Below are 20,709 nucleotides of genomic sequence, written 5' to 3' on the forward strand. Positions count from 1 at the left end.
TTGATAATTGGTAGCCTGGTTCACAATCACAGACATAACTACCATTAGTATTATAACAGTTGTGTTCACATAAATGAGTGCCATTAATACACTCATTAATATCTGAAATAGAAAATCTAGTAACAATACAAAAATAATGGATAACTAACCATTACAATCAAGTTCATTATCACTTAGTTGATATCCATTTCTACAGTTACACTGATAGCTACCAATAGTATTAGTACACAACTGAGAACAACCACCATTACTCAAAAGACACTCATTTGTATCTATTAAAATGAACATACAAATACTTTCTGATGATATTACCAGTGCATGTTTTTTGATTGTCCATAAGATGATAACCAGTCATACAGTAACAAAGATAAGATCCATTAGTATTAGTACAGTTCTGATTACAACCATGAGTACCATAGACACACTCATCAATATCTAATTCAATACAACAAGTCATTTTATTTTTCACCTATACTTACCATCACAAGTATGATAGTCAGCATTGAGTGAGTAGCTGTTGTTGCATGTACAGTAATAGCTACCAAATGTATTGTGACAAGACTGGTCACAACCTCCATTATTAGCGTCACATTCATTAATATCTATAAAAAATTGTGATATTTTAATAATAACAATACTGTAGGGCCTTTTATCAAGGGCTGTAAATTTCATGGATTTCACAATTATTCTAAAGATTCACGAAAATTACTTCCGCAAAAATCAAATTAATATTATGGTACAAGATGACAGATGGAAAATTAAATCAGCAAAATACAAATCTGCAAAATCTATAGCCCTTAAAAAGGCAACCTACAGTAATACAGATTCCTTACCTAAGCAGTTATCATGAGTATCTAAAGTAAAGCCAATATCACAAACACAAGAATAACTTCCAGCAGTATTGTGACAGGTTTGCTTGCAACCTCCATTGTTGATACTACACTCATTAATATCTTGAAAAAATATAAAAGAGTATCATTTCAAATTTAAAACATTTTCTATAGGACAAATTCAAATTTTAGCAGTATACAAACCATCAAGAGAGTGTAATAAAACATTTATATAGTTGTTAAATTAATACAAAATTTTAAAACACAACATTAGTAAATATTATAAGTGTTTTGAACTTATATACATTATTTTTGTGCATGGAATTTATTAAAATAACCAAACTAAAATGCAGTACAATATGTTAAATTGTTAATCTACCTGAGCAAAATTTTCCATTTACTAGCACATAGCCTGAATTACAAGAGCATGTATAGTTTCCAATAGAATTTTCACAAATGTGTTCACAATGTCCGTTATTGAAACTACATTCATTGATGTCTATTAAGAAACATACATGAACAAAAAGATATTAGTTATTACAAATTACCTGAACAATTGTATTGATCAGAATCCAAACTGTATCCATTAAAACATGAGCAATGATAGGATCCTTCAGTATTCTGACAGGTTTGCTCACAACCTCCATTCAGAGCATCACATTCATTGATATCTAGTTTAAAATAAGAGTCACAAATTGTAAAGTGTTATAATAATGACAGCCTAATAGCTCATACAACCAAAAAGTAACATTCATGAATCAGGTACTCTGCCATAGTTTGTTAAATGAACTTACCAATACAACTATGATTATCAGTATCAAGCTCATATCCTAGCCGGCACTGACAGGTATAGCTGCCAACTGTGTTTAAGCAAATATGACTACAATTACCAGTACCATCAGTACATTCATCAATATCTAATAAGGTATGGAAATTATTTATAACTATATACCTCTAGTCAGTACCTGAACAAAAGAAATAGTTATGTAAGCTAAATCCTTCACTACAAGAACACTGATAGGATGATTCAGTATTAGTACAAATCTGTTCACAACCTCCATTGTTAGTATCACACTCATTAATATCTGCTCATCAGTAATAAAAAGCACATTCATTATAATTTGTGTACCTGAGCAATTCATATTGTTTGCATCTAATGTGTATCCAGTAAGACAAGAGCACCAGTAACTTCCAATACTATTATTACACAGCTGTTCACAGTCCCCATTATTAAGTCCACACTCATTAATATCTTTAAAAGAAAGGATCAACAGCTGTAGCACAATGTACAACTATTACCTTGACAAATGTTTGTATCATTATTTAAAGTATAACCAGATCCACAAGTACAATAATAGCTGCCAGGTGTATTAATACAAGAATGCATGCAAACATTATCAGATAAACACTCGTTGATGTCTATAATAAAAAATAATTATTATAAAATTTTCAACAGTAGTTAAACATACCACTGCAATTATGCTTGTCACTGTTCAGTGAGTAACCAGAATTACAAGAACAATAATAACTACCAATTGTGTTAGTACATAAATCAGAACAACCTCTATTATCATCAGTACACTCATTGATATCTACCAAATAGATAAATCTACATGCATGATAATATTCAATACCTAGACATGTTTTGTTGTCACTTTTCAAATCAAATCCAGCATAACAATCACAATCATAACTTCCAATAGTATTAATACACAACTGATTACAACTTGACAGTCCTTCAGAACACTCATTAATATCTAATAAAGAACGCACCATAAATACAACAGTAACACAAATACCTACCATCACAAGTTCTATTATTATCAGCTAGTCTGTATCCTGATAAACATGAGCAAGAGTAAGAACTGTTAGAATTGTGACAGATTTGTTCACAAGCATTAACATTGTTCAAGCATTCATTGTGATCTGAATAATTATAATTGGATCAAAATAATATCTAAAATAATTTACCTGAACACCCATGAGCATCATCATCAAGAGTATATCCATTGTTACACTGACAATAATATGATCCAACTTGATTAACACACACTTGAGCACAGCCTCCATTATTAGCCTCACATTCATTGATATCAGAACATGTTAGTCCATTTGATAATTGGTAGCCTGGTTCACAATCACAGACATAACTACCATTAGTATTATAACAGTTGTGTTCACATAGATGAGTGCCATTAATACACTCATTAATATCTGAAATAGAAAATCTAGTAACAATACAAAAATGATGGATAACTAACCATCACAATCAATTTCATTATCACTTAGCTGATATCCATTCCTACAGTTACACTGATAGCTACCAATAGTATTAGTACACAACTGAGAACAACCACCATTACTCAAAAGACACTCATTTGTATCTATTAAAAATTAACATAAAAAATATTTTCTGATGATATTACCAGTGCATATTTTTTGATTGTCCATAAGATGATAACCAGTCATACAGTAACAAAGATAAGATCCATTAGTATTAGTACAGTTCTGATTACAACCATGAGTACCATAGACACACTCATCAATATCTAATTCAATACAACAAGTCATTTTACTTTTCATCTATACTTACCATCACACGTATGATAGTCAGCATTGAGTGAGTAGCTGTTGTTGCAAGTACAGTAATAGCTACCAAATGTATTGTGACAAGACTGGCCACAACCTCCATTATTAGTATCACATTCCTTGATGTCTATATAATTCAATGTAAAAATCTGAAAAAACATGTTAAATATTAACCTGTGCAATTATTGTATGCATTTAAAGTGAATCCAGTACCACACATACAGTAATAGCTTCCCGCAGTATTGTAACAGGTTTGTTCACAACCACCATTGCTAATACTACATTCATTGATATCTTTTTAGCAGAATTAATAGCAATTATGATTATAAGTGTTACCTGAACAAAATTTATCATTTGTCAGTGCATAGCCAACATTACAAGTACACAAGTAGCTTCCAATAGTATTAGTGCAAATTTGCTCACAGCCCCCATTATCATCATTACACTCATTGATGTCTAACAAATAAAAACAAAAAATTTAATGAAATGAGCTATTCAATAGCCGAACCTGAGCAGTTGTATTTATCAGAATCTAAACCATAGCCATCAAAGCATGAACAATAATAGGATCCTTGACTGTTGTGACACGTCTGTTCACAACTTATGTTCATAGCATCACATTCATCAATATCTATACCGGGAAAATTAACTTGACAAACAAGCTGTAAATCATTTGTATACCTATGCATGTGTGACTGTCATTACTGAGCACATATCCAGAATAACAAGAACAAATAAAACCTTCAGTTGATCCAGGAGAATTGGTACATTGCTGATTACAAATACCTGCTCCTAAGCACTTTCCAACAGCAACTAAATCATAGTAATGTTTAATACTTAACAACAATAGAGTTACCTGCATCACAGTTACGACCATCAGATGCTAAAATATGTCCCACATGACAACTACATTGATAACTACCAACAGTATTAATACACACTTGGGCACAGCTTGAAGCACTCTGTGAGCACTCATTAACATCTATAAGATTATAGCCACATTTGTTAAGTAAATAGCTACTTCTGTACCTGAACAGAAAACATTATTTTTTAACTCAAAACCAGAGGAGCATGAGCAATAAAAACTTCCATTAGTGTTTGTGCAAATATCCTCGCAACCACCATTAGCCATATCACATTCATTAATGTCTAACATGATTTAAAACAATAATGTCTATGTCAAAATTTTTACCAGAGCAATTCATTTCAATGGGATCATAGTTATAACCAGTGCTGCAATCACATGTGTAGCTTCCTGGAGTATTTATACAGGTATAACTACATCCACCATTATCAGTGAGACACTCATTGATATCTGTATATAAAGGTAGCCACAAGCATAAAATATATTAATGACAGTGCATACCTGTGCAATTATATTGGTCGGCTTCTAAAGTAAAACCAGACTCACAAGAACAAAAATAGCTACCATTCGTGTTAATACATATACTGCCACAATCACCATTATCGACAATACACTCATTGATGTCTAGAAACATAGAATTAAGCAAATAATTCTTATAATCACATCTGATTTACCATTACAAGTTTGACCATCATTATTCAATGTATAACCAGTAGTACAGTTACATATATAACTTCCATCAGTATTAGTACAACTTTGACTGCAGGCACCAAGTTCTTCATCACATTCATCAATATCTAAAGTAATAAACATTCAACTATGCATCAAGCTATGTGTGCAATGCTTGTGAATCCAAACCTATGCAATAGTGACTGTCATTACTCAGTTGATATCCAGGATAACAGCTACACAAGTAACTGCCAATCGTGTTAGTACATACTTGAGAACACCCTGATATGCCCTGTTGACATTCATCAATATCTATAAAGCATGATGTGTACAAATGGAATCATAGAAACATTTCTTTACCACGGCAAGACACACTAGCTATATCAGAAGGGTAGCAATATCTTAACCAATATGAATACATGCGACAATTGGTGAGCTTTTTTTCAGAGCCATAACAATTAAAGAATCCATAAACAAATGATGAATCCTGAGGTGCATTAAAACGATTGTACCAATAGGCAACAGATCCTAATGTATAAATGATTCTCACAACAAGGATAACTAACTATATTCTACCATAAGAACGATATCCAAGCTGCCCACATACAACATTAGCTTCAGTAGTACCCCAATACCATCCACTACACAAATATGTCCAGGCATTGTTGTAACAAATCTGTACACTTCCTTGATTCTTTGTTTGTCCTCCAATCAGTCTTAGATCACCATTGGCACAATCAACAAATTCAGTAGTTTTAGCTAATGTCGTAAAACCAATACATGTTCAAATTAAACAAGTTTAGCTTACATTGGCATTTGACAGAAGCTTGATGTGACCATCTAGAACAGCTATGGCCAACAGAACTGGTCACAGAATATGAACAATCAAAAACATTAGTTTCATTTCCATTGCAATATAATGCATAAACTCCAAATGGCCATATATTATCAGAATTGTACTGATTATTGCTTGGCCATGCACCTATAATACAAGAATATGACTTCATCCTACACTGCATACATGTACATGCATATACTAACCATATGAAGAGTAACCTAATTGTGAACAAATCACACTTGCTTCTGTCTTAGTAAAATGACTATTACAAATTGTGTGCCATGTGCTGTTTATGCAGACTTCTACAGTCTTTGGTAGGCTAGGATATCGAGTATAACTGTCAAGTCTAATGCTTCCATTAGTACAGGAAGCTATATGTAAAGAGGAAATTAGAGCTATAAATCTAGCACTTACTTTCACAACTGACCCCAGCATCAGATGAAGTACACTGAGATATGTAACAAGACTGATGGGAACAATCAAGAAGTGTTTCTTCATTTCCATTGCAATATAAATGTGACATAAGAACAGGACCAACTCCAGAGGAGATGCTTTGAACTCTTCCACCAATATAACTGTAATAGTATCAAAGCATAAATAATACACTATGACTAAAATTACCCTAATTGCTTGCATACAACAAAAGCATCATGCACATTCCAGCCATAGGAGCAGATGCTTCCCCATGCCTCAGTGATACATACTTCAACTCTACCATCATCTTCTGTGCTACCATCAACCAGCCTCACGTCACCATTAGTGCAGTTAGCTTGATGAATAATTCCTACAATAGTAAAAACATAATATTTCGATTATCAATGAATTAGGGTATGTACTTTGACATACAACACTGGCATCACTATGAGACTGACAGTTGTGCAATGCAGCATTACTGTGTGAACAATTAAGCAAGTGATCTTCATTACCAGTACAATTGAGGTCAGTGATTCCAAAAGACAGGTCACTTTCTGTATAACAATTATATTCAGGTAATGTACCTACCAGCATATAAATAAAAAGGGTATGGGCAGGTAACAAAGCACACCATATATAGAGAACCCCAACTGTCTACAGACAACTTGTGCATCTTCAATGTCCCAACTTTGATCACATAGTGTAGTCCATGTATTTTCTACACACAATTCAACTCTACCAGCATTTGTAGCATCAGTATGTTGGTTAACTAGTCTTACTGCCCCATTACTACATTCATCTATAGCTACAAAAATGTACATGAATAATTAAAAATTAACAAAGCAATTAGTGCTAACCTATACAAATAGCTCCAGCTACTGTTTCATCACTGCAAGATATAGCAGCTGCAATGAAATCTTTACTGCAGCCCAGGAGAGAAGACTCAGACCCACTGCAATAAAGATAAGAAATAATATGAGGATCTTGATCATTGCCAAAGTAGCTATTATGCAAAGCAATTGCACCTGTAAAAGAAGTTTTTTGAGATAATGATAAATCAAAAACATACCTTTAGACTGGTGTCCAAGTTGTTTACAGACTACATTAGCATCAGATGTACTCCATGAATTATGACAAACTTGCCCCCAGAAATTATTATAACACATTTCAACACGTCCTTCAGCATCATTAATGCCACCAATCAAACGAGAATCACCATCAGAACATGCAATGTCAATATTGGTTTCAATTATAGCTAATTAAAATAGAATTAATCCAATAGTGATTAATTTTGGTGATTTAATATTAAAATTGTCAATATTAAACTGCCATTTGCTATGGTTAATGCATGAACTATTGTCTTATCAGCAAAATAAAACTATCAATTAATATGGAAACATCACCAAATAAAACACTGCCAATATAAAATGTAAAAATAAGATGAAATTTACTTTGATTTTGACAAACTACAGCTGCATCAGAGTAGCGACTACATGAATATGAGCCCCTAACAATGAATAAACAGTCTAAGACTCTTTCCTCAGTACCAGTGCAATTCAAATCATGAATGAACTCAGGAGCATAATAATCATAATAGGAATTGTAGGGAAGTACAACAGTTCCTTTAGATATTAATAAAATCCTTAAATATCATTATTGACATACTTACCATATGAAGAATAGCCCAATTGTTTGCATACAACACTAGCATCTTCATCATCAAAACTGTCTCGACATACAGTTCCCCAATGGCCGTTAATACAAAGCATTACTCTACCAATTGATGCATAACCAGAACCACCCAGATGAACAGACCCATTTTTACAAATGTCTATAAAATTCATTTGACTTTATATCAATAAAAATGTAATGATACCTTCACAGACTACTCCAGCATAGTCACCATTGTTATTACTACTACTATAACAACTTGCAATGCTTTTAGAACAGTCTAACAATGAAGCTTCATTACCCTGCCAGCAACGAAACTCATATGGAAATAACGGTAAGCTTGAAAGATCAGGAAAATTACTCTGATAAGCATTTCTACTTTCTATACATAATGTATATAAATAAAATTGTTAACAATTTGCAACCTTTTTGGTGTTCCACGTTTTTACAAATAACAGAAGAGATTTCATTGTAATTATCTCCACAAACTCCATACCAAACATTATTATAGCATAGTTCAACACGGCCTTGTAATGTATCAGATAGCCTAGTCTCACCAGTTGTACAGTTTGTGAGGTTGACTGATGATGCTATGTAATGAATTAAAAGTAAATATACTGTGGCAAATTCCAACTTCTTACAGTGACAAGCAATTCCAGCATAATAAGAGTTAGATGAGCAAGTATACTGCTCTACTAAAGCATTACTGGGGCAATCCCAAATATTTTTCTCACTGCCAGTACAGTTTAAATCAAAAATAGCAATTTCTACTAAGCCAGAATAGTAGCTTTCAGTGATTGCTACTGAGCCTAATGTTTCACAAAATAAATTAATGATTAAACTAGTCATGCATTTTAATAAAAATACCTTCTGATGAGTATCCTAACTGTCCACAGGCAACAGCAGCATCATTGTTATCAAAGAAATCTCTACATATTACTCCCCATGCACCATTAACACACACTTCTAATCTACCAATCAGTTTTGAGTAAGAGCTGTATGGAATGATCTTAATTTCCCCATCAGTACAATCTAGTTACCACTATTAAATAAAAAAACATAATGTTGATTCCTTTACTTTTACAATGAATGGAGGCAACACTTCTTCCATCACAATTAGAAGTTTCAGTAAAATGAGAAAAAGAACATTGAGTGATCAGAGTGTCGGTACTAGAACAACCAAGATCAGTAACAAGTAGCACATCATTTTCAGACAATTGCCCATTGTACAATAAATTACCTAAAGTATCTTAAAATTGAAAATTATAACAATACACATACCTCCTGTTGAGTACCCCAACTGTGAGCATATAACTCGAGCATCATTTTTATCAATGGAATTACTACATAAAAGGCCCCACACTCCATTAATACATATCTGAACTTTTCCTTTATTCAGGCTAACTTCATCAACCAACTGGACATCAAAATTAGTGCAATTTGAAGACAAGGTATTTAAAGCTAGCAAAATTGATTGTTGTTTAATCAGATAAAATTGTCCATAATACCTTGACAGATCACAGCAGCATCTTCATGACCCAAACAGTCTGATTTGGATCCATTACTTTCCATGCTGTAAGGACAGTCAAAAAGGCTATCTTCAGTTCCAGTGCAATTAATACTGTAAATATTATGAGAAAATATATACTCTGTATAAAAGCCTTTCTTTGGTATGGCACCTAATGGAATAAATGATATCTACAAAACTCATTTTATCAATTTTACCAAAAGGAGAGAATCCTAGTTGTTTACAGACCACAGTAGCATCATCATAGTCCCAGTAATCATCACATATAGTGCCCCAAGTATTGTTAAAGCATATTTCAACACGACCAAAATCAGTGTATCTACTGTTACCTTTTAACCGCACATCACCATTTGTACATGGAGCTAAAGTGAAATATTTTGTAATAATAAGAAATTTCAACCATATATTCACCTTCACATTTTACTCCAGCATCATAGCTATAAGAGCATGAATGAGTGTAATAAGAACAATTAAGCAGCCTAGTTTCATTCCCAGAACAAGAAACACCAGAAATGTGTACTGGCCCAACACCTTTACCATATGAATTTGAAGCAGTGGATCCTAAAAGAAGTACAAGTAGATTAGATAAATTCGCACAACTACATGCAAACAAAAACAATTATTAGGTCTTCACCAGCTATAGAATAGTTCAACTGCTGACAAACAACTTTAGCATCATTCCTATCCCAACTTGAAGGACATATTGAGCCCCATGAGCCTCCATAACACATTTCAACACGACCTTCATACTTCGATAGACCACCAACTAATCTGATATCGCCAGCTGTACAATTATCACTTGTATCAGGAGCTACATAAAGTTGTGATTAACTTAACTACTATTACAGTCAAATGTATATAAAATTATACCTGCACAAGTTACATATGCATCATCATGTGAATGGCAATAGAAAGACTGGACATTACTATAAGAACAATCAAAGACACTATCCTCTGTTCCTTTACAACTTAAATCAATTATATGAAAAGCTTTTTCGCCTTCACTATACCGTCTGTGCCATGACCACCACCACCAATATGATGATGATCGACCAGCAGTGGCTCCTACAAGTAGTGATATACCGTACAAGATGATTTATTGGTGAGGAATTAATATTGGCGATTGGCGATTCTAAAATCAGCCATTTTGTTTCAATCTGAGCATGCTCAATGGCTTGTGGCACAAAATCACCAACATAAAATTCGCCAATTAACTTTCAACAGGTAAATTTGCCAAATATTACTCTTGCCAATAAATCATCTTGTACATCTCATTATAGTACCATATTTCCTCATATAAAAGTCCAAGTGTCTATTTCTTAAAATGACATTTGGACCTTAAAAATTCAAAAAATAAAATATAATTAGAGTCAACAGTGAGATTCAAACCAGGGACCTCACGCACAAGACTTCAGGAAGCCTAATATTTTAAGGCTATTTTTGTGGATGCATAGTTCCATTTTATTGCTACCTGGTGTTTATTTGCACCCAGCTTTGATTTGAGGATATATGATATATTATTGCTAGTAATTTACCTTGATCTGAAAATCCAAGCTGTCTGCATGCCACAGTGGCATCACTATTATCCCATCTTCTATCACATATGGTGCCCCATGTCTTATTAACACACACTTCTACTCTACCAACTAAAGGATTACTACTACCTTGCAGTCTGATGTCACCATTAGTGCAGGGTGCTATAAAATAGCAACAAAATTAACTTAAATATCCAAATTTATAATCATTATAATTCTTACGTTCACATCTGACACCAATGTCATAGTGATGAGAATTTGAGTGTATAATGTCAGAAGGGTTATTGTAACAATTCAGTAATGAAGTAGTACCTGACCAGCAAGAAATGTAACCTCCCATAAGAATAGGACCACTGCCTTCCCCATAATAAGCATTACGAACAGAAGATACACCTAACAATAATATAATAAATAGCAATAGTACAAAATCTTGTAAAACCTGGTGTTTTAAATCCAAGTGTATTACAAACAGTTTGAGCAATATTATTAGAATACCAGTTAGAAGATATTGTCCCCCAAGCATTATTACGACAAATCTCAACAGTTCCTTCATATTCAGTAGATCCACCAAACAATCTAACTTCACCATCAGTACAATTAGAATATGCCGATCCATGAACTGTTATTAAATGTGATTAGCCTAATTATACTTCAAAAAAAATCATATCAGACCTGGACAAATGACAGTGGCATGATAATAACTATAGCCACAGCTAGCACTGCTGTCTGTAGGACAATCTTGAAGACTAGTCTCATTCCCAACACAATTAACACCTCTGAGAACATTAGTGTAGAACGAATTACTGTACCACCAGGATTGACCAACCAGTGCTCCTATAGTACAAATATATAAGCAAATTGAAGTTTCATCACTGACCATAGGGTGAGTAACCCAGTTGTGTGCAAACAACACTAGCATCTTTATTATCCCAGTGATTAATGCAAACAGAACGCCATTCTCCTTTGGTACAGAATTGAACATATCCATAGTATTTGTCCCCACCATGAAGGCGAACATCATTTTCAGTACATTTGTCTAAAAATATAAATAAAAACGATATTGTCTCAGTTATAATATGATATACCTTCACAAGTAATTCTGATTACTTGACGATGAGTGCAGAAATTATTAGATGTTAGCCCAGAGCCACATTCTCCCAAAGTACTTTCAGATCCACGACAGTTAAAATAGTTAAATATAACTGGATAATCAGTACTAGTTACGTCAGTTTCATATTCTACATCATCAAAAAAAATTATTATTACATTTAATAAAAGGAAACTCTTACTATATGATGAGAAACCAAGTTGACGACAAGCTACAGTATTGTCTCGGTCATCCCAATAACTTGAACACACTGTGACCCATGCTCCATTAGCACAAACATGCAGTATACCCTCCATTGTACTAGAACCACCATACAGTCTTATACTGCCATCAGTACAGTTTACAGGAGCATCAATGGTGTCTATAAAACTATTATATATGTAAATTTTAATTCTTACTAACCATAACTGCACACAACACCACTAGCATAATAACTGGAGCATGTTCCTATTGTATCATGTTTACAGTCAAGGATACTTGATTCATTCCCATAACATTGTACATCAAAGAGTTTAAAATTATACTCATAAAGCACAGAGCGATGGTAATAATAATGATAATAGTAGTAATAACGATAAGAGTATCGAATGTACCAAGTACCAACAGTACTTCTGGCACCTGTAATGAGCATAACAAGTATTGAGACACAATTGAACTGTTTATACCATAAGAGGAATATCCTAGTTCAGAACACACAACTAAAGCAAGATTGCCATCAACTTTAGAATTTCCTTGCCCACAAACTTCTCCCCAAGTGCCATTAATACAAACTTGTACATTACCCCGACGTTGTGAATCACTATCCTTTAATCTCACCTGCCCATTAGCACATGAATTAGCTATTAAAGAGTGCTTACATTATAATAGGAAATGGAAATAGATTCTCACATTCACATATGACACCAGCTTCATGATAATTGTTGCAATATGAGTTAGGGATCCAGTTTAGATAGCAATTATTAAAGTTAACAGAGCCAGTTGAGCATCTGGAGTCATAAACAACCATTGGTTTATATCCAATTCCAAAATAGGAATTTATTTTATAAGTAAAGCCTATAAATAATGACACATTCAGTTAGATCTACAATGAAACCACACAATAAAAAATTAAGCTGTTAACTTTAAGTTCTGAAATGCCAGAAGTATAGACAAGTTAAATGAATACAAGAACTAATTTGAATTATACATGTATATGTATAATATGGCTACACATATGGGATAATGGAACATCATTTTTAACTTGCTAAGTTAACTCTAAATGTAATTTTAAAAATGCAATTGCACTATTGCACAAAGGTACATGTATATATAGCACATGTCTTCCTATACTTCAGTGCCATCATAAATAATTTGGCATACACATAAATAACAGTTATTTCAACACCTCTATGTCCTAGTTGCTGACAGACAGTTTTTGCTTGCAAAGTGTCCCAACTATCATCACAAACAGAACCCCAAACTCCATTAAGACAATATTCAACTCTTCCTTCATATTCATTAGATCCACCAGTCAGTCTAATATCACCAGTAGTGCAGTTTGAATATTGTACATCATTTACTAATTGAGAAAAGCACACATAACATCAATGATTTAACACTTATAAACAGAAATTTTGGCAATTTTATCATCCCTTACCACCATATTGGCCACAATTGGCCAGTTCCAATAGCACTTTTCTCCACTATACAGTACATGAAAATATATTTTTAAAGCAAACCCCTATGCTACACATCACATACATAAACTAGTAGATACAACTATTAAAGACACCTACAGTAACTTGCTGAAGTCACAGTGCTGATCAAAGGGAGCATACCGTAGGGCGCCTTTTTTTTGAGAGCTATAAATTTCGTGGATTTAATTTTCGCAAACTTATGCCGTCTGCCATCTTGTACTGTATTAATTTGATTTTCGTGAAAGTAATTTTCGTGAATCTTATTAAAAATCGCAAAATCCACAAAATTTATAGCCCTCGAAAAAAAGGTGCCCACGATAGTTTAAATTGGTTACATGTTTATTACCCTGGTATATTAATTAGTGGTATGACTTAGTTCACAAATTATCACAATGTGAAATTACTTACAATTATAAAATTTTTGTTATAATAATATAAATTGTCTTACACTGACAAATGACCGAAGCATCTTCATACTGATTACAAGAGTGATCAATTGATTGATTGTAAGGACAGTCAAACACAGAACTTTCCAAACCACTACAATTCAAGTAGTTTAAGTACATGTCTAAGTATCCTTCTGTAAATTGATTACTCAAAGCTCTAGCTCCTAAATATTAAGATCCAATCATTTTCTTCAAATTTTTATTACCATAAGATGAATATCCTAGCATTCTACAGACTACAGAAGCAGCTGCATCATTCCAGAAATCATCACATATGGTTCCCCACTCATTTTTAAGACACACCTCTACACGTCCATATCTTCTGTAGTAACTGCTTGACCCACTTACCAATCGTACAGTTCCAGTTTTACAAGGAGCTGTTCAACAAAATCAATCATTATATCACTATGAGTAATCATAATACCTTCACAAATGACACCTGCATCAATAGAGTGTCCACAATGTGAATATTGAAAAGGCTGTGTATAATAACATTCCAATAGAGAAGTCTCCCTTCCTGAACAGCCAACATAACTCATAAATACTGGGCCAACACCTGGTTCAAATCGAGAATATGAACGTGAACCTAAAATATATGCCATATAAAGTAAGACAATGCTACTTTAGGCACTTACCAAATCCCATGTGACCTAGCTGTCTGCAGACAACATTACTATCATAATTGCTCCAACTAGATCTACAAATAGTCCCCCATGCTTTGTTAATACACACTTCAACTCTTCCTTCGTATTGTGTACTACCACCAACTAATCTAACATCACCATCAGTACAATTTGCCATTAGAGTACTGATAGCTAAACAATAAAATTACAAATTAATTAATAGCAAATGACAATATGCAATACCTTGACAGTAAACTGATGCATCATTGTAGCTGCTGCATGCACTATCACTTGATGTGCTATAAGAACAATTCCAAATACTTGACTCATTACCAATACAATTCAGATCAAAAATGAAATGAGACCTTTCGTATTCAGTGAAGTGTCCTCGAAGACTAATTGCTCCTATAAAACATTACAATGACTATATGCTGAATTGCTGATATCATAATACTAAAGTAGTTACTGCACAAGTTGCTTAATAAAAGTTTATTTCAAATTTACACAGCCCAACAATCCTTAGTTACCATATGGAGAATATCCAAAGCTACTGCAAATAACACTAGCATCAGTATTAGTTGTGTACTGGCTACAGACAGTACGCCAAATGCCATCAACACAAACTTCTACACGACCAACTGATGCCTTTTGACCTTGAGCCAAACGAACAGACCCATCATCACAAAAAGCTATTTCAAATAAAAATATAAAAAATTTTAAAATTATAATAATGGTAACTAACGATCACAAGTAACTCCAACATCATAATGATGAGTAGTGCATGATCCAGATACAACAGAAAATATATTTCTGTTGCAACTAAAAATAGAATCCTCATTACCATTGCAGTAGAGATAACCAAATGCAATTAGTCCACTGCCTGGACCATACAAACCACTACCATAAGTTGACCCTGTTATAACAGCATAGACATAATGATGGCATTATGTGTGTGCACCTGTATCTTGATATCCTAACTGCCTACACAAAACTCTACTATCTGATCTGTCCCAGCTTCTACTGCACACTGTTCCCCAGTTCTGATTAACACACACCTCAAGTCTTCCTGCTGACTCTACTGGTCCATCAACAAGTCTAACATCACCAGTGGAGCATGAGTCAGGAGTAAGTGTAACATCTAACAATGCAAAACACATGTAATAGCATAAAAATTATATTAATATGCAAAAAGCATTAAATTCACGAAAATGGAGTGGCAAATATGAGTGGGATGTACTACAGAGATATGCTCCAGTTAAAAATTAGAATGCATAAAATCACACCTGGAAATAGGAGTGAACTAATACGTTTGTCGCAGAAGTAAAACTAATGTCACATTATTGGATGCTAGTAAAAAATTAATCTTAGCCGGGCAGGGTGAGACTAGTAAGTAATGAAAGTGAGTCAATTCAGTGAAGTTTCAGGTATGTGGAGCACTAAACTTTACATAAAGTCTTTCCTTTAAAAAGAAACCACACAAGCTTGGCTACAGTAAAAAAGTAAAATTGAGGCTTGACTTTCCCTAGCACTAAGTATCTACATGTACCAATTAAGGAACAATACTCTTGTTGTTGTGAAATTATAGAAGTTTGTAGATGAGAATTTTGCATTGTTAATTGCTTACAAAACTAAAAAATCTCTAATACTTACTAACTTCATTATAGGGCTAACAAATGACAGTATACAATAATAATTACAAATTAAATAAGCTATGAGAATTTCCATGATATGACGTCATGCTACTGTAGTTCAAATGTTTGAGGGCTATAGTATATACACAGTAGTAATAAATCAAGAACTATACACTCAATTTGTAAGAACCTAACTAAACTAGGAGTCTAGAATTATTCTTCATGAATCCCAGTAAACTCATACATGTATAGTTACAGGGAATCACAGTATTAGTTCTTGATTTATTACTACTGTGTATATACTATAGTCTCTCATAATGTACACAAAAACATTCCAAAAAATTAGCAGTGATATTTACAAAGAAAGAGGAGGAGAAGGAGTGGAGCAACAAATCATGTATCTTTAACTGCCCTTATAATTAATAGTTACAACTCCCTGCATATAAGACATTCCTGCATTTTTGCTAATTGCCAAAAAATTTAGAGCAATTACTGTATTTGCTCGAACAAACGCCCTGCTCAAATAAACGCCCAAGATAAATATTTTCTAACTATAGATACGCATATTTCAGCCACTATATGTGCCTCAGGATTAAGATTGTCCCAGATACTCTAACTGTTGGAGTACAGTTTGGAATGCTAGAAGGCCGTGGGCTTGAATCTACTATGGGCTTTTTTTTACTTGAATTTTTCTCCGTTAAGAAATAAACACCCGGGCGTTTAATCGAGCAAATACAGTACATGCATTTAGCACAAGAAAACAACAATATCTCTGTAAAAAACAAATATTAATGCATCACATGAGGATTGATTGTACATTTAATGATAAAATTTTACTTATACACAAGAATTGTTAGGCATAGATCTTGCATAAGAATACAGACTTATGCCTTGGCAATTCTTAAATGCACAAGGATTTACATTATAAAGCACAATGCTTCAATATCTTGTGATTCTGTTACTTAACCATTTTTATTTTTTATCGTTTTGACTGCACTCTTCCAAAGTGTCCTTTTTGTAGCTAAATTTCTGAAATGGAATGGCTTATAATTTCCCTATATACGTGTAAGTAGTTTCATATGATACAAAATTAATAGTAATCTATTGTCTTAGCAGTCAGTGGCAGTTCTAGGAGAGGCCAAACCATGAGGACAAGTTGTTGGCATATGAGCTAAAACTTCTATGGTCAAAAACTGTCTGCACTTGCACAATGCCAGAAGAGTGTGCATGGTCATAATTACGGCACTTTACTGTTTCCAGAGCTAAAGAGCAAGTAAATGCACTAATCAATACAACATGCTCTCACTCTCTTTTAAACTTATTAGCAACAGTTTTGCACTCCCACACTATTTGTCTAACAGTAGTTTAGTTTAAAATACATAGACATACAGTTTAGCAACTGATACTGCAGATATGCTATACAATGACTACATGTACACATACATATATATACAGTATATCTTTTTATCCACATAATCACTGTAATTAGAGCAGACTCAAAAATTGCAGCATTATTTTAAAAGGGGGAGTATGTAATTGTGTGCATTATAGTCATTAGAAGTTAATCTTTTGGTAAATTAATCATGTAGCAAAACATGAAAGAAATGTTGACACGACTGTGTAAACATGAGCTGCTAATTTATGCACAAAAATATCTTATGTTTACAAAAATAGTTAATAATAACAATACTATTATAATCTATGTGATTTACTAAAACAATAACATACTTCTGCATATGACTTCTGCATCATGGCTTGATGGACAGTTAAAGAAATCAACAGTTCCATTGTAAGGACAATCCCATAAACTACTTTCATTACCAGTACAATTGAGGTCAAGAATATGAACTGGTAAATTAAATGTGTAATATCCATTGCCCGAAATAGCACCTACAGTACAGAGATTCAATGGTATGACTCATGACACGTGCATTTCTAACCATAAGGTGAGAATCCTAACTGGTTACATAAAACTGATGCATCCTCATAGTCCCAGTAATCACTACAAATAGTACCCCATAGTCCATTGACACAAACTTCAACTCTGCCATAAGTTGAATCACTACCACCTCTCAATCTTACTGCTCCATTCGTACAGTTAGCTGAATGTAGTGATGCATACATAATTATGCAAAGAGACTGTCATACCATGTATACTCACCTTCACACATGACAGCAGCATCATAATACTTACGATAGTAGTTACTATTCTGACAGTAGCCATAAGCATACATATAGCGGTAGTTTGGTTGACATTCTAATAAATTAGCTTCATCTCCATCACAACTGAAGTACCCCACTAAAACTCTTCCTGAGCCTTGAGGAAATCCAAATGCACTAACAGTCCCATAGTTGACATTGACTATAAAATAGAAATTTGATATCAGTACAGTACTAATTAAGCATACTTAGGTTGCTTGAAACTTGATGACAGACTATTCTAGCAGCTTTCATGTTCCAGCCACTAGAAGTACAGACACTACTCCATGCTTGATTGACACAAACTTCAACTCTTCCTTGATATTTATTGGATCCTCCAACTAGACGGACACTTCCTGAAGTACAACTACTTGAACTAACTCCAACAGCTATAAGTTGAAATAATCATAACAATAATCTTAAAACCACAAAACCCACCACAAAACACGTTAGCATCTCTACCCGTTGAACAAGAATAACTGCTGTATCCATTGTAGGGACAGTTAACAATATTAGTTTCGGCTCCAGTACAATTAACATCAATCATCTTATGAGCTGCTGCATGAGATGAGTAATATGTAGTTGAAGAGCCAATGGCACCTGAAAAATTGGTTTTAAAATAATCACAATAGTGCATTATAATTATATAGATGCTTACCATAGGGTGAGTATCCTAACTGACGACAAATAACACTTGCATCTTCATTGTTCCAAAAGTCACGACAAATGCTGCCCCACTCACCATTTAAACACACTTCAACTGCTCCATAAGTAGAACCAGAGGTCTATAAGATAATAAATTTACTTCACAAAAACTAAGAAAAAGTTTTACCAGACGAACTGTACCATCGGTACATTGCTGAGCAAATGCCACATTGAAAAAGAGAGAGAAAAGTAAAATGCTCATCATAGTTGCAACAGGAGCACCCTGATTGCAGTGAATGAAACAAGCAGAAAAAATTGTGCTTTTATGCTTAAGCTTCATGCACCAGTGCCTCAGTTATGCATGCCAATGAATCACAACTACAATAATTATGTACATAAACAAATAATCATACAAAAATGTAAGAGCATAAGAGTTCTATAGGGTGTTTAAGATAAGTAAGAAAATTTTGCTATTATTTATACTTCTTACTTCTTGTGATAGGATATGACAAGAAAGCAAGAGTTAATATAATAATTTCTACAAATACCTTCACACCCTTGCTTATCCTTTGTAAGCAAGGCATGAAAAACAAAGTTCTAATTTTTGAGCAATTTTTGCTCTTCCATTCTCTCTTACAGTTGTTATTCTTGTTTATCATTATTGTTCTATGCTCTAAATGAAAAACGGCTATTTACAAAATTAATTACACCTTTTCGCTCTCTCTGAAAAATAAAACTGAATTGTGAAAAATCTGCACATTTGTAACCACATGGTGCATCTGCAAGTTCTTTTATAAAATCTTTGAAATGCAAAAAATACAATAATTTCACCATAATAATGAGACCACTTTAGTTTTACTCACAATAATAAATAGTGATGTGGCATTGACCTATGAAGGCGAGTGTTAGGAAATTAGAATTGGAGCAGCCTAATTAATAACTGGACTCATCCATTTGTAGATTCTATACTTCTGAAATCAAAAATTTAAGTAATTCAATCATAACGAACTATGCCAAATTTCATGGCAAATTCCACTGGGCAAGAGGAGGTTGGATGAAAATAATTCAGCTAGGTTACAACAGTAAATATTTCAAAACTTTCATGGGCTCAGCCTTTATTATTAACTGATGAGATCAGTTTAATCTCTAAGACTGCCAAAAAATGCTTAGAGTGACAAGAGTTGTCTAGTAATCTGAAATATAAATCGTTTAGAAAAATGGAAACAATAACCTAATTATAAATGCACAAGATAAAAAATACAAAAATGTTTCTGAGTACTATGAGTAACTCCTAATCAAACTAAATATCTCAGGTTTCCTACAAAGCATGCTAGGTGAGCCAAACAGCATGCTTCATGAGGTGACAAGCAGTACATGGATTTAAGTAACTGTAAAAAATTTTTTTTAATTCAAATTTGATCAGAATCAGCACAAATTTTCTA

At 33.6% G+C, this 20,709-nt stretch overlaps 5 protein-coding genes and 2 long non-coding RNA genes across 7 annotated transcripts in view; all 7 read right to left on the minus strand.

Moving 5' to 3' along the window:
• Positions 1-1,604, minus strand: part of LOC109588004 (fibrillin-2-like) — an 11,152-nt gene extending 9,548 nt beyond the window's left edge. The window contains 8 exon segments of the mRNA XM_020004206.1: positions 1-102; positions 150-272; positions 313-435; positions 480-602; positions 834-953; positions 1,210-1,329; positions 1,379-1,501; positions 1,580-1,604. The exon segment at positions 1-102 is cut by the window's left edge and continues 5 nt beyond it. Of these exon segments, the coding sequence (XP_019859765.1) occupies positions 1-102; positions 150-272; positions 313-435; positions 480-602; positions 834-953; positions 1,210-1,329; positions 1,379-1,501; positions 1,580-1,604 (859 nt within the window).
• A 6-nt stretch (positions 1,605-1,610) lies between these two features.
• LOC109588010 (fibrillin-1-like) lies at positions 1,611-5,374 on the minus strand. Its single transcript, XM_020004213.1, has 22 exons — positions 5,314-5,374; positions 5,143-5,265; positions 4,959-5,081; positions 4,786-4,908; positions 4,612-4,734; positions 4,449-4,568; positions 4,276-4,401; positions 4,101-4,232; positions 3,928-4,050; positions 3,756-3,875; positions 3,594-3,713; positions 3,424-3,546; positions 3,257-3,379; positions 3,092-3,214; positions 2,802-3,044; positions 2,634-2,756; positions 2,465-2,587; positions 2,300-2,422; positions 2,130-2,249; positions 1,960-2,082; positions 1,796-1,915; positions 1,611-1,747 (listed from the first exon to the last, which is right to left on the minus strand). Exons 1-22 carry the CDS (start codon positions 5,372-5,374, stop codon positions 1,611-1,613), a joined length of 2,775 nt encoding a protein of 924 aa, XP_019859772.1.
• Positions 5,375-5,556: 182 nt separating this feature from the next.
• Positions 5,557-6,083, minus strand: LOC109588281 (uncharacterized). Its single transcript, XR_002188063.1, has 3 exons — positions 5,995-6,083; positions 5,762-5,935; positions 5,557-5,712 (listed from the first exon to the last, which is right to left on the minus strand). It is a non-coding gene; the product is annotated as an uncharacterized LOC109588281 (long non-coding RNA).
• Positions 6,084-6,289: 206 nt separating this feature from the next.
• Positions 6,290-6,732, minus strand: LOC109588273 (uncharacterized). The gene is made up of 3 exons (XR_002188055.1): positions 6,628-6,732; positions 6,413-6,575; positions 6,290-6,366 (listed from the first exon to the last, which is right to left on the minus strand). It is a non-coding gene; the product is annotated as an uncharacterized LOC109588273 (long non-coding RNA).
• A 1,323-nt stretch (positions 6,733-8,055) lies between these two features.
• Positions 8,056-9,448, minus strand: LOC109588019 (scavenger receptor cysteine-rich domain superfamily protein-like). Its single transcript, XM_020004219.1, has 7 exons — positions 9,385-9,448; positions 9,158-9,337; positions 8,955-9,116; positions 8,744-8,908; positions 8,518-8,685; positions 8,302-8,466; positions 8,056-8,258 (listed from the first exon to the last, which is right to left on the minus strand). Exons 1-7 carry the CDS (start codon positions 9,446-9,448, stop codon positions 8,056-8,058), a joined length of 1,107 nt encoding a protein of 368 aa, XP_019859778.1.
• A 555-nt stretch (positions 9,449-10,003) lies between these two features.
• On the minus strand, positions 10,004-14,289 carry LOC109588027 (deleted in malignant brain tumors 1 protein-like). Its single transcript, XM_020004224.1, has 14 exons — positions 14,172-14,289; positions 13,432-13,605; positions 12,936-13,100; positions 12,713-12,886; positions 12,450-12,665; positions 12,229-12,408; positions 12,025-12,177; positions 11,817-11,975; positions 11,612-11,773; positions 11,379-11,558; positions 11,162-11,332; positions 10,940-11,101; positions 10,275-10,469; positions 10,004-10,215 (listed from the first exon to the last, which is right to left on the minus strand). The coding sequence occupies exons 1-14, from the start codon at positions 14,287-14,289 to the stop codon at positions 10,004-10,006; spliced, it is 2,421 nt and encodes an 806-aa protein (XP_019859783.1).
• A 4,260-nt stretch (positions 14,290-18,549) lies between these two features.
• LOC109588036 (scavenger receptor cysteine-rich domain superfamily protein-like) lies at positions 18,550-19,529 on the minus strand. The gene is made up of 5 exons (XM_020004231.1): positions 19,455-19,529; positions 19,281-19,407; positions 19,061-19,222; positions 18,832-19,011; positions 18,550-18,785 (listed from the first exon to the last, which is right to left on the minus strand). Exons 1-5 carry the CDS (start codon positions 19,527-19,529, stop codon positions 18,550-18,552), a joined length of 780 nt encoding a protein of 259 aa, XP_019859790.1.
• Positions 19,530-20,709: the final 1,180 nt, after the last annotated feature.

Source organism: Amphimedon queenslandica, unplaced genomic scaffold, assembly GCF_000090795.2.
Source record: "Amphimedon queenslandica unplaced genomic scaffold, v1.1 AMPQUscaffold_13512, whole genome shotgun sequence".
Classification (NCBI taxonomy): Eukaryota; Metazoa; Porifera; class Demospongiae; order Haplosclerida; family Niphatidae; genus Amphimedon; species Amphimedon queenslandica.

Excerpts from the sequence above, each read along its gene's own strand:
- LOC109588010 (XM_020004213.1), bottom strand. The coding sequence starts at position 5,374 with ATGTATTCATATTGGTTAAGATATTGCTACCCTTCTGATATAGCTAGT. Across the intron at positions 4,051-4,100 it reads TGACAGTCACACATGCATAG|ATATTGATGAATGTGATGCT; the intron begins GTATACAAATGA and ends TTCCCGGTATAG. Across the intron at positions 2,250-2,299 it reads TGACAAGCATAATTGCAGTG|ACATCAACGAGTGTTTATCT; the intron begins GTATGTTTAACT and ends TTTTTATTATAG.
- LOC109588019 (XM_020004219.1), bottom strand. The coding sequence starts at position 9,448 with ATGGAAAGTAATGGATCCAAATCAGACTGTTTGGGTCATGAAGATGCT. Across the intron at positions 8,686-8,743 it reads GTTAGGATACTCATCAGAAG|GCTCAGTAGCAATCACTGAA; the intron begins GTATTTTTATTA and ends GTGAAACATTAG. Across the intron at positions 8,259-8,301 it reads AAACGTGGAACACCAAAAAG|AAAGTAGAAATGCTTATCAG; the intron begins GTTGCAAATTGT and ends CATTATGTATAG.
- LOC109588027 (XM_020004224.1), bottom strand. The coding sequence starts at position 14,289 with ATGTACTTAAACTACTTGAATTGTAGTGGTTTGGAAAGTTCTGTGTTT. Across the intron at positions 12,887-12,935 it reads AGCTGGTGTCATATGTGAAT|CTAATTCATGTGCTAATGGG; the intron begins GTGAGAATCTAT and ends ACTCTTTAATAG. Across the intron at positions 12,409-12,449 it reads TGGTGTTGTGTGCAGTTATG|ACACCATTGATGCTCCTGTA; the intron begins GTTAGTAAGAAT and ends ATAGTTTTATAG.
- LOC109588036 (XM_020004231.1), bottom strand. The coding sequence starts at position 19,529 with ATGAGCATTTTACTTTTCTCTCTCTTTTTCAATGTGGCATTTGCTCAG. Across the intron at positions 19,408-19,454 it reads CCGATGGTACAGTTCGTCTG|ACCTCTGGTTCTACTTATGG; the intron begins GTAAAACTTTTT and ends ATTATCTTATAG. Across the intron at positions 19,012-19,060 it reads AGATGCTAACGTGTTTTGTG|CTGTTGGAGTTAGTTCAAGT; the intron begins GTGGGTTTTGTG and ends TTCAACTTATAG.